The 15227-nt window shown below is 33.0% G+C and overlaps 1 protein-coding gene across 1 annotated transcript; it reads right to left on the bottom strand.

Moving 5' to 3' along the window:
- Positions 1–730: 730 nt before the first annotated feature.
- On the bottom strand, positions 731–14717 carry LOC133174982 (voltage-dependent calcium channel gamma-5 subunit-like). The gene is made up of 4 exons (XM_061310073.1): positions 14177–14717; positions 8233–8310; positions 3376–3510; positions 731–1452 (listed from the first exon to the last, which is right to left on the bottom strand). Exons 1-4 carry the CDS (start codon positions 14379–14381, stop codon positions 1142–1144), a joined length of 729 nt encoding a protein of 242 aa, XP_061166057.1. The 5' UTR covers positions 14382–14717; the 3' UTR covers positions 731–1141.
- Between the last annotated feature and the right edge of the window lie 510 nt (positions 14718–15227).

Raw genomic sequence — 15227 nt, 5'->3', positions numbered from 1 at the left:
GAATCCCACTGTGGGACGTGGAGACCGGTCCTTCGGATGAGACCATATAAACCGAGGTCCCGTAGGTGCTGGCATGAAAAAGATCCCTCACTGCTCAATGGCCGTAAGTGCCGAGTATAGGACAAAATTTGCAGCTCTCCACCGGCAAGTGGTGGCGTCTCCATATGAGTGAAAAATTCTCGAGAGGGACGTTAAACAATAAAAACAAACAAAAAAACCTTTGAGCTTAATTACTTTTCGTTATCTTCATATTTCATACACACGCACCAACGAATTACTGTATCCATTGACTGCTTGGTGCAATTACTTTTTTTGTAATTTAATATTTATTTTTTTATTTTTCTATATATAATTTTAATGAAGTGAAAACAACATTTCTTATAGGCAGTTTGTTCTCGAAACAAAAACTGTATGACCGTTTCTTTAATAGACATTGCTGTAAATAGGGTTGTTTCATATCTTACGGTATTACAATGTTATATTCCGGTGCAAAATGTGTCCTCAAGGACAACCCTTCACTGTAGTCCTCATTAAAGATGAGGCACATAAATTTTATTGTCAAAATGTACAAAGGACATAACCCAAGATTATTCAAACCCAAGATTATTTTTTTTTCGTAAAACTGTAATGAATTCTTTTCAACTAATGCTAAACTTAAAACTTTGTTTTATGTTATTGCTATTTTTTTATTCAAGATATTCAATTTAAAAAAAAAATTTATTACATTGAACAATTTTTGAGAAATAAAATACATGTATATATTTACAATGGCACAATCTCAAATACTATATGAGTACAAATATGTACAAGATACCAACAAAAAATTATAAAACTCATTTCTTTTCTGAAATTTCAGAAAATACTATAAAAATTCAAGATACAAATTGGCTTCATTTGCCACGGTGAACTCTTAGAAAATGCTGGCAAATACTTAATAGCATCTATATCAATATTATTGATAAAAGCAAAGGAAAATGGCCACTTACATGATGGTAGTTTGTTATTGAGCATAGATCAGCAGTTGTCCAAAATCATGCTTATCTTCAACACAACCTTTTCAGATATCACAGTGAAAATGAATATTGGAAAAAGCATTAAATTCTGTAACAAAACATCATTACATCATGCGACTGACAAGTTTTCATAAAATTATTGTTGGATTGTTGGTGGCAAATACGTCATCAGTGACATCATTATCCACTACGTCACCTAGACCCGGGATAATCTTAATGAGATCCTCTCGCTTTGAGTTTCGTTGTAGATACAGCGACACAAGGATCACTGCTGTCGTCATAATGAAAAGGAAAGACGTTCCAGCAAAGAAGAATGACCAGCCATACTCGTAACCAAACTTTTTGGTGTCGTCGTCTGCCTCAGACGGCTTTGGGCGATGTCCAACCTCATCGTTGATGGCGGATATATAGAGGATAATTCCAACAGCCAACATCAGTCCTACAGAAAATGTATATTGCTAAAATGGTGACACAGTGAATGCTTAAAGCATAGTGAATATATGATATAATTCATTTAACCATATAGTTCTAAGATACATATATGATCTGTAAATGATGAAAAATAGGGAAGTGTGTGGTTGAGCGATTCAAGTTTACTTGATAAGTGGCGTTTACTCTAGGCCTGAACGTAATTATACGATATAATGATTACTTTGTTATATCTACTTATCAAAAAGTCAAAACAGACTTTTCAGTTAGTTCTCTATTGTTAGTTTTAAATATGATTAAACATAACTAAACTTTTGAGATCAATTATACAACTTTAATCTATTAACAAAACACATTTCCAGGCTTTTTTTAATCAATAATAATTTAATTTTGGTTGTAACGCGATTGATTGGATAAAAAAATTAGTTCAATCGTATAACCTGTGTTGCCTACGTCACAATGACGTAAAAACATATCGATCCGCTTGACGCTACATTTAAAATATTTCAAGGCATTTTTGAAGGAGAAATTGTCTTATTTTCTACACTTAGTGATTGAAAATTAAATTAAATTATAAGGAATGAATTTAATAGCTACCCAAGTTATGCTGGTATAACCTGGGTTGGAACAGTTTACGCTTTTTTATGAACGGCTTCACGTAAACTGCCCCAACACAGGTTATACAGTATACTAGTAACCTGGGTAGCTATTAAATTTATTCCTTAAGTATTAAGCATAAATCATGTGAACTGTTTACTATGTCATCAATTTCAGAATGTGGTGATGTGGATTCAGAAACCACAGTGTGGTGATCCAGAAAGTCGGATCACGCCGTCAGGTAAATGCATGTATTGAGTGATACACAGTAGGGTATGAATATGTCATGATGGGTGACAATATGAAACAATGAAATATATGGAGATAACGAACAGTATTCAAGCTCAAAAGTCCATTATACAATACAAAAGGTGCCAAGGAGGAGTGAGCATCCCCTACCGACCGGTCACACCCGCCGTGTGCTCTTTGTCATGATCGGGAAATAACAGAAAAATCCGTCAACAATTCAGTGTGTAAATAATGGCCTAACAATTAGTATGAAAAACGTCAGTCAGCATTTGACTCAATGATAAACTGTTTTTGCTGACAAAGGCATTGTATCGACCATAGAACTTACGAAATGAGACTTTAAACGAGACTACTGATTTCTTGCTTCATCAACTTGTTTGTCAATAATTTACCTCGTTTTAGAAATTGTACATACGTAGAGCATGCTCTTGCGTATCGAATCAACTGAGAGATATAAACCCCGTATGAAGGTATATTGCTGCATAAGTAAGGGAAGTTGACGATTGAAAAGTTAAAGTCATCACGTTTATCATAAAGCTTGGTTGTACGATTACCATTAACGTCTTTTTCAAGTAAAATATTCAAATATAAAACAGATGTGTCAGACTCTGTGGTATCTTTTATCTCAAGCTCACCGGGATATATCGTATCGACATAAGAATGGAAATAACCATTGTTAATTGACAATACGTCGTCGATATATCTAAATTTCGAGTTGAAGGCCACAGCAAGTGTTTTCTTCTTTTCACATATAAGATTTTGGACAATTTCTGCTTCATATGAATACAAAAAAGGTCTGCTAATAACGGGGCGCAATTGGTACCCATGGGAATTCCAACAGATTGTTGGAAGACCTGGTCTCCAAAAACCACATAGATATTTTCAATGAGAAACTCAAGCATCTTTTTAATATCAACTTCAGATTACTTGTGTGTACCATCAGAATGTTTTTTAACAAAAAAATTTGCAAATGACCAATGACAAGGTAAGTAAATTTACAAGCAGATTTTAAAAACAAATATGTATTATGTTTCAATTTATTGTGGTTCAACTTTTGTGCAACAAATTCACATGAAGTACTGCTGACCTGATAAGATATGAATTCCGGACGAAATCAGGGTTTTGACGTCATGGTTGATGTTTCCGATAACACTCAGAATCGTGGCAATCACAAGCAGTATTAGAGAAACAATTGGGAACACCGTGGACACTCTGTTAGCACCTTAAAAAACAAAAACAAACACTAGATTCCAGTCAACAGAAGTTTTTGTGATTGGGAACACCGTAGACACTCTGTTAGCACCTAAAAAACAAAAACAAACACTAAATTCTTGTCAAAAGAAGTTTTTGTGACTGGGAACACCGTAGACACTCTGTTTTTACCTAATAAACAAAAACAAACACTAAATTCTTGTCAACAAAAGTTTTTGTGATTGGACACACCGTAGACATTCTGTTAGCACATTAAAAAACAAAAACAAACACTAAATTCTTGTCAACAAAAGTTTTTGTGACTGGGAACACCGTAGACACTCTGTTAGCACCTTAAAAAACAAAAACAAACACTAAATTCTTGACAAAAGAAGTTTTTGTGATTGGGAACACCGTAGACACTCTGTTAGCACCTTAAAAAACAAAAACAAACTCTAAATTCTTGTCAACAGAAGTTTTTGTGATTGGGAACACCGTAGACACTCTGTTAGCACCTAAAAAACAAAAACAAATTCTTGACAACAGAAGTTTGTGACAGGGAACACCGTGGACACTCTCATGTCACCTATATAGCAAACAAAAGGTCACAATAGAACTCGATACATGTTTTGCTGATCTTATTGACTTTTCTGTTAGCACCTAGATACAATAAAATATAGATCATAATAGAATTCCGATCAAAACAAGCCCTTTGAGTGGAAACAGCGTGGATAATCCTTTGTCACTAGAGCAATAAAACATTTATTTACCGGGTATATAGAAGACATAGTGAACGCTTTGCTAGCAACTAGAACAATAAAACATTTATTTACCGGGTATATAGAAGACAAAGTGAACACTCTGTTAGCAACTAGAGCAATAAAACATTTATTTACCGGGTATATAGAAGACAAAGTGAACACTCTGTTAGCAACTAGAGCAATAAAACATTTATTTACCGGGTATATAGAAGACATAGTGAACACTCTGTTAGCAACTAGAGCAATAAAACATTTATTTACCGGGTATATAGAAGACATAGTGAACACTCTGTTAGCAACTAGAGCAATAAAACATTTATTTACCGGGTATATAGAAAACATAGCGAACACTCTGCTAGCATCTTAAGCAAAAAGGAAAAAAAAACATTTATTTATCGGGTATATAGAAGACATAGTGAACACCCTATTAGCAACTGAAGCAAAAAAAAATCTATCAGAATCAACTTCTGAATGGCAGTAAACGCACAGTTCTTTCCCGAAGTCTGCATATGTAAACTAACCGGCTGCTTCATCGAAAGTATTGTTCTACTCGTAGTTACAAGTTTTTTTATATTTCTAAATATATAGAAAACTCTCATTATAAATCGAGATTAAAGTCTTTTGAGATAAGAAAAACATGAACATTGGGGTGTCCGTAAGTCAGGTTTGGGGATTAGTGCATTCCTTTCTTTGTTTATTGGAACAAGTTTTTCTTCGTATCCTCCCCAAACTCATCATTCCTCACACAAACCTGTGTATAATGCCAACCTGTGTATAATGCCAGCCTGTGTGTAATTCGATTTGAATTTATTTAACATCCAAGAGTAATCACCTTTGCTATAAATAACGTTTCGAATATTTTTCCTTTTTAAGATTTTGTAAACATGCTCCTGATTCTAGGTTACTTATATTAAATGAAGTGTTCTGAATCTTCGAACACAACGACTTAATGATTAAATATAAACATAGAATTTCATCATGTTTCAACGAACAAATTCTCTTATTTAATACATAATTTCCTAAGAATTGTGTAAAAGACAAAAAAAAAATCATTATTACATGTGCAATAGTAGAAAATGTTACATTCTTAAATTTATATCATCCCAATGTCGAAGGCTCAAGGACTGATATGGGACCTGAGGGATGACATATGGTATAGATTTTGGCATATAGCATTCTATTTACCATATATCTAAAATATATAACATGTGAGTAGTCTAATTTTCTTGTATTTTTTTTGTTTCCTGTGTATGACCCCTTTCTTTAAAAGTAAATATTTAAATTTGCTGTGCTTTTACTTTACAAACTCTGAAACGTGACAAGTGTGAGTGATTTAAACACCAGTAACACTCACAAAACTAAAAACATTCCTTTAATAGGATCAAGTATAGGTCACATTAGGTTATTTTAAAACATTAAGTCACCCAAATTCATGTTAATTACAATTAAATCAAGGTAATCAAGTGTAAACGTAATTTGGAGAAGAAATTGTGTAATTTCAAAAAAAAATCTCTTTATTAAAAGAATGCGGAATGGATTGTATTGTATATATTATACATTGATACGCTTTCTTTCAATTAATACAATGATTCAAATTGTTTCGTTCCTAGTGTATTCCATTTATTAATAACAGTTCTAATAAAGAAAAAAAATCTAACCTTTAGGTCTAGAGTAATTTATATAATTATTTGTAGCATACCATGCGCTAAAGCGCTATTTTAAAGAAAGAATATTGTTCAAGTTAACATGACTTAAACTATGATTTTCCTCATCTATCTAATGGCTTCCAACCAGTTCCAGTTAAATTGATTTCCTTGATGCAATGAACTATGAAGATAACGAACAGTAATCGAGCTGAAAAGTCTATTGACACAATGCAAATGTAGAGCTGAGCAACCACGGAACTCTAAAACATCAAAGGTGGGAGTAATAAAAGTAATGCAAGTAATAAAAACGGTAATTTTTCTCTGACCATTGTTGAATTTTTGCCCTTTCTTTCTTATTCTGTCACACTATATTCTCCCTATACATGAAAAAGGGTGAAGATCAAGAGTATTCTGACTGAGAACTAATTAAATCTGACTATATAAGAGAAACTGCTTTGTGACAATTGAATTTTTGATATTTCAACAGGCGTAGCTTTTTTTGGACAAGTAGCAGTATTTACGTTTATCATTACTTTGTTTTATTGTTAAAATGTATTCTTCAGGGGAAAAAACGAAAATATTTGCAGACTGGAATCGCATTCATTTGATAAGCAATACTTTTTGTCTCTTTGCTTTCTTTAGGGAATAATTTAAAGTTACTTATCTGCGTATTTGGAACATTTAGAAATACTACAGTTGGGTCAGCTAATATAGCTTTTTTATTATAGATACATTTATATGGAAAGAGGTAACGAAAACGAAGTGATTAATCTTCTTAATCCAACCAAGAAATTGAAAACAATAATACAAATGACTGGCTACACAATAGGTGGATCAGGTGCCCCAGAGTATGCATTCCGCCAGGCTTGTTCAACCGACCATTCCATGTTTTACCCGAATTGTGGGAATTAAGAAAACATATGTGACAACCTTTATTAAACCTGACTTTGTACACTTTAGAATGAACTTCTTGAAGCATATGCTAAGGTTCCTATGATGTTATTTTAATTGACATCAATGCTTCTCAGAGTGAGAGTTGAAGTCTTCCACATCATTTAAATTATGACAATTTGTCTGAGCTACTTCTGAAGCATTATGATCTTTGTGATATTTTCTGCTCAAACTGGATCATTCGATCTCTTCAAGTGCGCAAATTAGATAGTTATTTGGCAGACAGTTTTTCTCTTTATATATTTTAGATGTATTCTTGCATATATTGCTTTTTGCTCCAGAGTATTATGAGATCTGCTCTTCAATTTGCTTATCCCCTATGGACCTCTATTCTCAGAATATAAATGTGTTATCCAGCAGTGTCATAACAGCAACCTCAGACTAATTCTCATAGACAAGTCTATCTTTAGCTTTGGTCATAATTATGTTAAATCCTATTGGGAAAACTGACCTATTTTACAAATTTACTTCCAGACACGAAGTATTCAAATTAATCTATTAACTGTTAGAATGCCAGCGATAATTCTATTACTCAAACAAGGAAGGGTGTTCAATCAGTAGAGATCTGACTCCTCTAAATAACAAAAGCAAATGTCATACATTGATCATGTAGATCGCCCCTATTTAAAATTGCTTCTAGCTTTTGACCAGGGGGCAATCTAATGACATATTATTTTTAAACATATACTTGCTAAACTATGAAGGGGAAAACAGCCAGGAAATTCACTGAGCTACTTTTTAATAAGATTTTGAGAAATTATGATTTAATTCTTGCTTTGCTGCATATAATCCCAATCGGGCATTTTGTATTGCATGATCAAATTGCAGCCACAATATTCTTGATGGGATATCAATCTTTTTTTTTTTTTTTTTTTTTTTGCAATCTCTTCTTTCAGAAATCAGAATTTATCTATATTAGAAACGCACCGAGAACTGCACTGTAGAAGTCTTGATTTCATAATGTCAAAAGCAAGCGATTAAAGAGGTGTTAGAATCATTGGGATGCTATAGACCGATGTAGACAGCGTGTAATTTTCTGTGTTTTATTTCTACATGTCTGTCAATCAATAATTTTGTAGAAACATTCTTCAAACAGATCCCATACCAACCATTTCACAATTTTTGTTTCTTATTTTTAAAGGCGTATTTTATGTATTTACGGTTACACTTCTCAAAAAAAGATAAAATTGGAAATGAAGCATAACATCAAAGTTGCAAAATGGAAATAGATAATTGCAGATAAATATATATATATATATATATATATATATATATATATATATATAGAGAGAGAGAGAGAGAGAGAGAGAGAGAGAGAGAGAGAACATTAAATGGTATGTGTAATCTCGAAGCTAAACCAAAACGTAAGTAGTAAAAAGTGACACTTAGACTTACGCATTATAGCTGTTGATGTTAGTCTCTCCTCCAGTCTCTCTTCGTTCAGGTTTATACCCATTGTGACACAATCATCATCTGTAATATACCCATAGTGACACAATAATCATATGTAATATACCCATAGTGACACAATCATCATCTGTAATATACCCGTAGTGACACAATCATCATCTGTAATATACCTATTATCATCATCTGTAATGTACATGTACCAACACTGACACAATCATCATCTGTAATATATCCACAGTGACAAAATCATCCTCTTTAATATACCCATAGTGACTCAATCATGTAATGTATCCATAGTGATACAATCATGTAATGTACCCATAGTGACACAATCATCATCTGTAATATACCCACAGTGACAAAATCATCCTCTTTAATATACCTATAGTGACACAATCATGTAATGTACCCATAGTGACACAATCATGTAATGTACCGATAGTGACACTATCTTCATCTGTAATATACCCACAGTGACAAAATCATCCTCTTTAATATACCTACAGTGACACACTCATGTAATGTACCCATAGTGGCACAATCATGTAATGTACCCATAGTGACACACTCATGTAATGTACCCATAGTGAAACAATCATCATCTGTAATATACACACAGTGACAAAATCATCCTCTTTAATATACCCACAGTGACACAATCATGTAATGTACCCACAGTGACACAATCATGTAATGTACCCATAGTGACACAATCATCATCTGTAATATACCCACAGTGACAAAATCATCCTCTTTAATATACCCATAGTGACACAATCATGTAATGTACCCAAAGTGACACAATCATGTAATGTACCCATAGTGAAAAAATAATCATCTGTAAAACCAACAGTGACAAAATCATCTTCTTTAATATACCCACAGTGACAAAATCATGTAATGTACCCATAGTGGCACAATCATGTAATGTACCCATAGTGACACAATCATGTAATGTATCCATAGTGACAAATCATGTAATGTACCCATAGTGACACAATCGTTATCTGTAATATACCCACAGTGACAAAATCATCCTCTTTAATATACCCACAGTGACACAACATGTAATGTACTCATAGTGGCAAAATCATGTAATTTACCCATAGTGACACAATCATGTAATGTACCCATAGTGACCCCATTAATCATCTGTAATATACCCACAGTGACAAAATCATCCTCTTTAATATACCCACAGTGACACAATCATGTAATGTACCATAGTGGCACAATCATGTAATGTATCCATAGTGACACAATCATGTAATGTATCCATAGTGACACAATCATGTAATGTATCCATAGTGACCCAATCATCATCTGTAATATACCCACAGTGACAAAATCATCCTCTTTAATATACCCACAGTGTCACAATCATGTAATGTACCCACAGTGACACAATCATGTAATGTACCCATAGTGACACAATCATCATCTGTTATATACCCATAGTGACAAAATCATCCTCTTTAATATACCCATAGTGACACAATCATGTAATGCACCCATAGTGACACAATCATGTATTGTACCCATAGTGACACAATCATCATCTGTAATATACCCATGGTGACACAATCATTATCCGTAATATACCCAGAGTGACGCAATCATCATTTATCATATTGTAACTATCACCATTTGTTATAAACCCATTGTGATACAATCATCAATTACAGTATGCTAACAGTGACATATTTTTCTTTTCTTTTGATGTAATTGAAATCCAAGTATTATTGCTTCTGACCTACAAGTGGATCCTAATTTTGACTCAAGATACCCATGCAAAAAAACTATAGTGTAGTGGTAGCTTTGAAAACTTTGATTTACTTTAGTAATAACTTTGAAAACTTTGATTTACTATAGTGATAACTTTAAAAACTTTTATTTTAATTTACTATAATGAAAACATTTACTATAGTGATAACTTTGATTTACTATAGTGATAACTTTGAGAACTTTCATTTACTATAGTGATACTATAGTGATAACATTTACTACAGTCATAACATTTACTATAGTGATAACTTTGAAAACTTCGAATTACTTTAGTGATAACTTTAAAAACTTTGATTTACCTAACTGATCGCTTTAACACTAACTTGATAACTTTGAAAAAATTGAATTACTATAGTGATCACTATGAAAAGTTTGATTCACTATAGTTATCACTGAAATGCACTATATATTGTTGTGTATAAGATGATAACTCTATACATCTTGTTTGACGTACTCTATGACATTTATAAAATGTGACATTTATATTTTTCCATTATTTCCCGATCATGACAAGGAGCACACGGCGGGTGTGATCGGTCGGCAAGGGATGCTCACTCCTCCATGGCACCTGATCCCACCTCTGATGTTTTGGAGGTCCGTGTTTGCTTTGCACCTATTTTGTAATGTTTAATGGACTTTTGAGCTTGAATACTGTTCGTTATCTCCATATATTTCATTAAAAAAAACAATTAAAATGAAAGACAAATATTATTCATATTAGAAATGAGTTGAAAAAAGCAAGGTTTCAAAAAGTATCAAATTAAAAATAAAATATAGTGCATGCAGATAGCATGACATATTTGAAATACTATACAACAAAAGATATATTTAGTAAAATGAGAAAATCTGCAAAACTTGATAATACCTGATTCTGTGAAATTAAACGAGACTTTTATCACAGAACATTATATAATGGAGTAATAAATTTTAAACTTCATATTACTATAGTTCTCACTTCTAAAACTTTGATTTACCAGGGTGATAACTTTAACACTCTGATTTACCAGGGTGATAACTTTAACACTCTGATAACTTTAACACTCTGATTTACCAGGGTGATAACTTTAACACTTTGATTTACCAGGGTGATAACTTTAACACTTTGATTTACCAGGGTGATAACTTTAACACTTTGATTTACCAGGGTGATAACTTTAACACTTTGATTTACCAGGGTGATGACTTTAACACTTTGATTTACCAGGGTGATAACTTTAACACTTTGATTTACCAGGGTGATAACTTTAACACTTTGATTTACCAGGGTGATAACTTTAACACTTTGATTTACCAGGGTGATAACTTTTAACACTTTGATTTACCAGGGTGATAACTTTAACACTTTGATTTACCAGGGTGATAACTTTAACACTTTGATTTACCAGGGTGATAACTTTAACACTTTGATTTACCAGGGTGATGACTTTAACACTTTGATTTACCAGGGTGATAACTTTAACACTTTGATTTACCAGGGTGATAACTTTAACACTCTGATTTACCAGGGTGATAACTTTAACACTCTGATTTACCAGGGTGATAACTTTAACACTCTGATTTACTGTAGTATTATCTTTTTTCCTTTGATTTATCACTGTGATAACTTTGACACTTTATTGATCTCTATAAGACTCTAAGGATATATAAGACTCTAAGGACATATATGACGTTATAGTGATCATTATGACACTACAGTGGTGACTAAAAAAAATTATTTACTATAGTGATAACAATGATACTAAAGTGATAACTTTGAAAACTTTGATTTACAATAGTATTTTTTGCTAGGGTGATTGGGATGGAGAGAAAACATGTATGTATGTTCAGTAAAAGAGAGATTATTTGTGAATCTTTATTTTTTCCTTAAAATACATTAATCACTGTGCAAAACTCTCAAAGGAATACATATGGCGAAAAAGTGTACATTTTGCTAATTTGCATGGCTACCAAATTGTTTTTAATATGACAGATTCCAATAGAAGGGAAAATTAGAAAAACACAGATAAAAATATCAAGTAGAAATAAATTCTTCATCATTTGTTTCTATCTGTGTCTAGCTGGATCAGAATGTACTCTTTTGTTTATAATTAAAATGTCTAAAAAGTTGACAAATATGATGAGAATAAAAAGAATCAATATTTATTAGCATCAGACACGTGATCAACTGTGCAGCATTTCTCCATGTGATGAGTGACATTAAAATACAAAAAGGATTTTTACAGAAATAAAGCCCTGATAAATAATAAAGATGTTCTTAAATGGAGTAAGAAAACGAGAGTTTTAAAGTTAAAAGTCAAAGTTTGTAAAAGATAAATAATTGCTTGCAAAGCGCCAATTTCTCACAAAAATATCATATTTTGGACTTAAAGGCAGCTAATCGTAAGCATCTTTTATTACTACACACGTGTACACAAACCATTTTCTTGCAGTCTGTTGAAGACTTTTAGATTTTTTTATTTTATCAATGAAAAAAAGGTGTCGATAATGAACACTGATCAATGGTATTAATCCAGTACAAAATCGTGAACAAAGCGAAATCAAAGTGATAGTAAACCTACTTCCATCAGTCCAATTATGAGCGCTGAATCTTGGTTCAAATGCGAGATTTTTAAGAAGGTTTTAGTCTTTTCACGAGAATCAATATGTTTTACATTATTAACCCAATAAACTGAGTACTTATGAAATAACGTCTTTGTCTCATTAATTTTATTTGGTATGTCAAAAGCAAGAAATCCTACAAAAACCATTAGGGTGGTAACTAGTCAATCTATTGATTTCGGTTCACTGCATCAGCTGACGACTGGGAGAGGAGTACAGAAGAACCACTATAAATAACAATGGGTCAAATCGCGTGCTTTTTTCACACTATAATACCAAAATAGAAAGAGGTATGATTAGATCAGAATAAAGAAATTCTAGAGGTATTCTTCAAAGATATAAATCCAAGCCAGTATAATATTTCAATTCTCTAAATAAAGTTGAAACTAGCAAAATATTTATGATGTTTGTTTGTTGTTTGACGTCCCTCTCGAGAATTTTTCACTCATATGGAGACGCCACCACTTGCCGGTGGAGAGCAGCAAATTTTGACCTCGGCACTGAGGGCCATTGAGCAGTGAGGGATCTTTTTCGTGCCAGCACCTATTGCGACAAGGGACCTCGGTTTATACGGTCTCATCAGAAGGACCGGTCTCCACGTCCCACAGTGGGATTCGAACCCCAACGTAAGGATTAACTCCTTACTCCGCGACTCTAGAGCAGACGCTCTTCCACTGCGTCACGCGGGCGACTATATTTGATGTAAAACAATTTTCATGAAGTTATTATTTACATTTTGAACAATAGAGAAAAATCGTTCAACCAGTAACTTAACTTAGACGGAATGTTTACCATAATAACAAGTGCTAAATTATCGATGTCGAACTATAAGACGAGAATAAAAGCTATATTCTGGTTATAATCGATGTTGGCCACACTGACCGGAAGCTAGAGGTTAAAAATAGATTATTTCTGTCAGGAACGGCTGTTCGACAATTACATGTTGCTGTATTATTAGAATCCAGATATTACTAGGCTTTTAACGGGCAAACTAAAGTTTTTAGCATACTGAAGATCCTCTTTCTCTTTCTCGGATTTCGTATAATATGATTGTTGCTTTCTAACATACTTTAACGAAGGTTCTTAGTAACCTTTGCATTTTTTATATTATTTCCATCATTTGCAAACTACTTTTTATATCGTACATTGTATATGTCAGGATAATTCTAAAAAGAGGTGTCAAATATTCATATTTCATATTAAGCTTTGCTCTTCATGTGAAAAAAAAAAATAAAGCTGCTGATCATACAGGAGTGTACATATATACATGTACGCACTAATTATATACATATATAATGCTTAAAATATTTAATGAATATTTACGTCAAAAAGTGATCATGTAACTTTAAATTATTTCAAGTTTATGCTAGTACAGAACCTTTCTATTACCTGGTTCGAAGGAATCGACAGACGTTTCTATCCATCTTTGACGGTATTCAAAAAAATTACCTAGAGGTATGCATATCTCGCAACAGTTTACAAATACACTTAACAACTTCACAGACTTATCTGAACCTTAATTGTTAGTTTCTATCAAACCACTGACCTGCATCTAAGTAGACGGTACAGAAACGGAACAGTCCAGACCGAACATTTACTGGTAGTTTGACGGTCATGTTTTCAATGACGCAGTCCATTTCTTCTTCTGTGAACAGCCAGGAATCAGTCGCCACTGACAATGATAGGGTAGCAATGGAAATGGCACCCAGAACAAACGAGCTCAGGGTCAGAGCTTTAGCGCCGCAATACATCGTCTCTTATTTGTAAAGCATTCACAAATACAAATAGTGTGAGTACATTATGCTGTTTTGTCGCCAGATAAGAATATTGTCATTCAACGTGTTCCTCCTGTGTTATTTTATAACTGTATCGTTATGCATTTCCTTGAGGCACACTATATTTTCCTTTTGTTTCTGCATTCATTCACATTTTATTCAGAGAGATGCCTCGCTGAAAATTGGATCCCTTGGCATCTATTGATATAAAAGTTACAACGCCGTGCTTAATCAGAATAATAGAGCAATACAATCCACTGTAGACTTATATGGGAATTTGTTTGGAGATGATGATGGAAATAACCATTGCTGAGATGTGATTACTATATCCAGCAGGAAAATTGATCTTTACCGGGCGGTTGTTTGGCTGCCTCACAATCAAGCGTTTTTGTCCCGGACATGTAACAGAATCCATTCAATTCTCTATCTTAACAATATAGTGATATCTAATGGGTTACTTAATTATTTGATTCAAATGTCCCAATTTTTATTAAGTAACAACTAATGGGTTCCTTAATTATTTTCATTCAAGCGTCCCAATTTTTATAGAGTACGTGTCAATCAAGGATAAAAAGATGAATGAATCGCAAAATTCATTAAAAAAAAACTAAATTGGGTTCAGCACATGATTATTATATATACCATGAACTACAGCAAAGAACAATTATTTTGTGTAATTTCACAGGTAGCTCACAGATTTTTAAGAATATATTAAATCAGAACTTTGCTGAGAATGCGTTAAAACATACTGCTTGTTTAATATGAAAAAAAAAAATGTTTAAAACTTTCCTATATTATACACTTTTGTATTTTAATATGATA

The sequence above is a fragment of the Saccostrea echinata genome, unplaced genomic scaffold (genome assembly GCF_033153115.1).
Source record: "Saccostrea echinata isolate AGI-Se365-2 ecotype Australia unplaced genomic scaffold, CSIRO_AGI_Sech_v1 ptg000060l, whole genome shotgun sequence".
NCBI lineage: Eukaryota > Metazoa > Mollusca > Bivalvia > Ostreida > Ostreidae > Saccostrea > Saccostrea echinata.
This window is presented reverse-complemented; position numbering and strand designations above follow the sequence as displayed.

Bases quoted from the DNA above. Each gene is read 5' to 3' on its own strand.
- LOC133174982 (XM_061310073.1), bottom strand. From the start codon at position 14,381: ATGTATTGCGGCGCTAAAGCTCTGACCCTGAGCTCGTTTGTTCTGGGT. The intron at 3,511-8,232 runs GTAAGTCTAAGT...TTGTTTTTTAAG, and splicing joins AACATCAACAGCTATAATGC to GTGCTAACAGAGTGTCCACG. The intron at 1,453-3,375 runs GTCAGCAGTACT...CATTTTCTGTAG, and splicing joins CGGAATTCATATCTTATCAG to GACTGATGTTGGCTGTTGGA.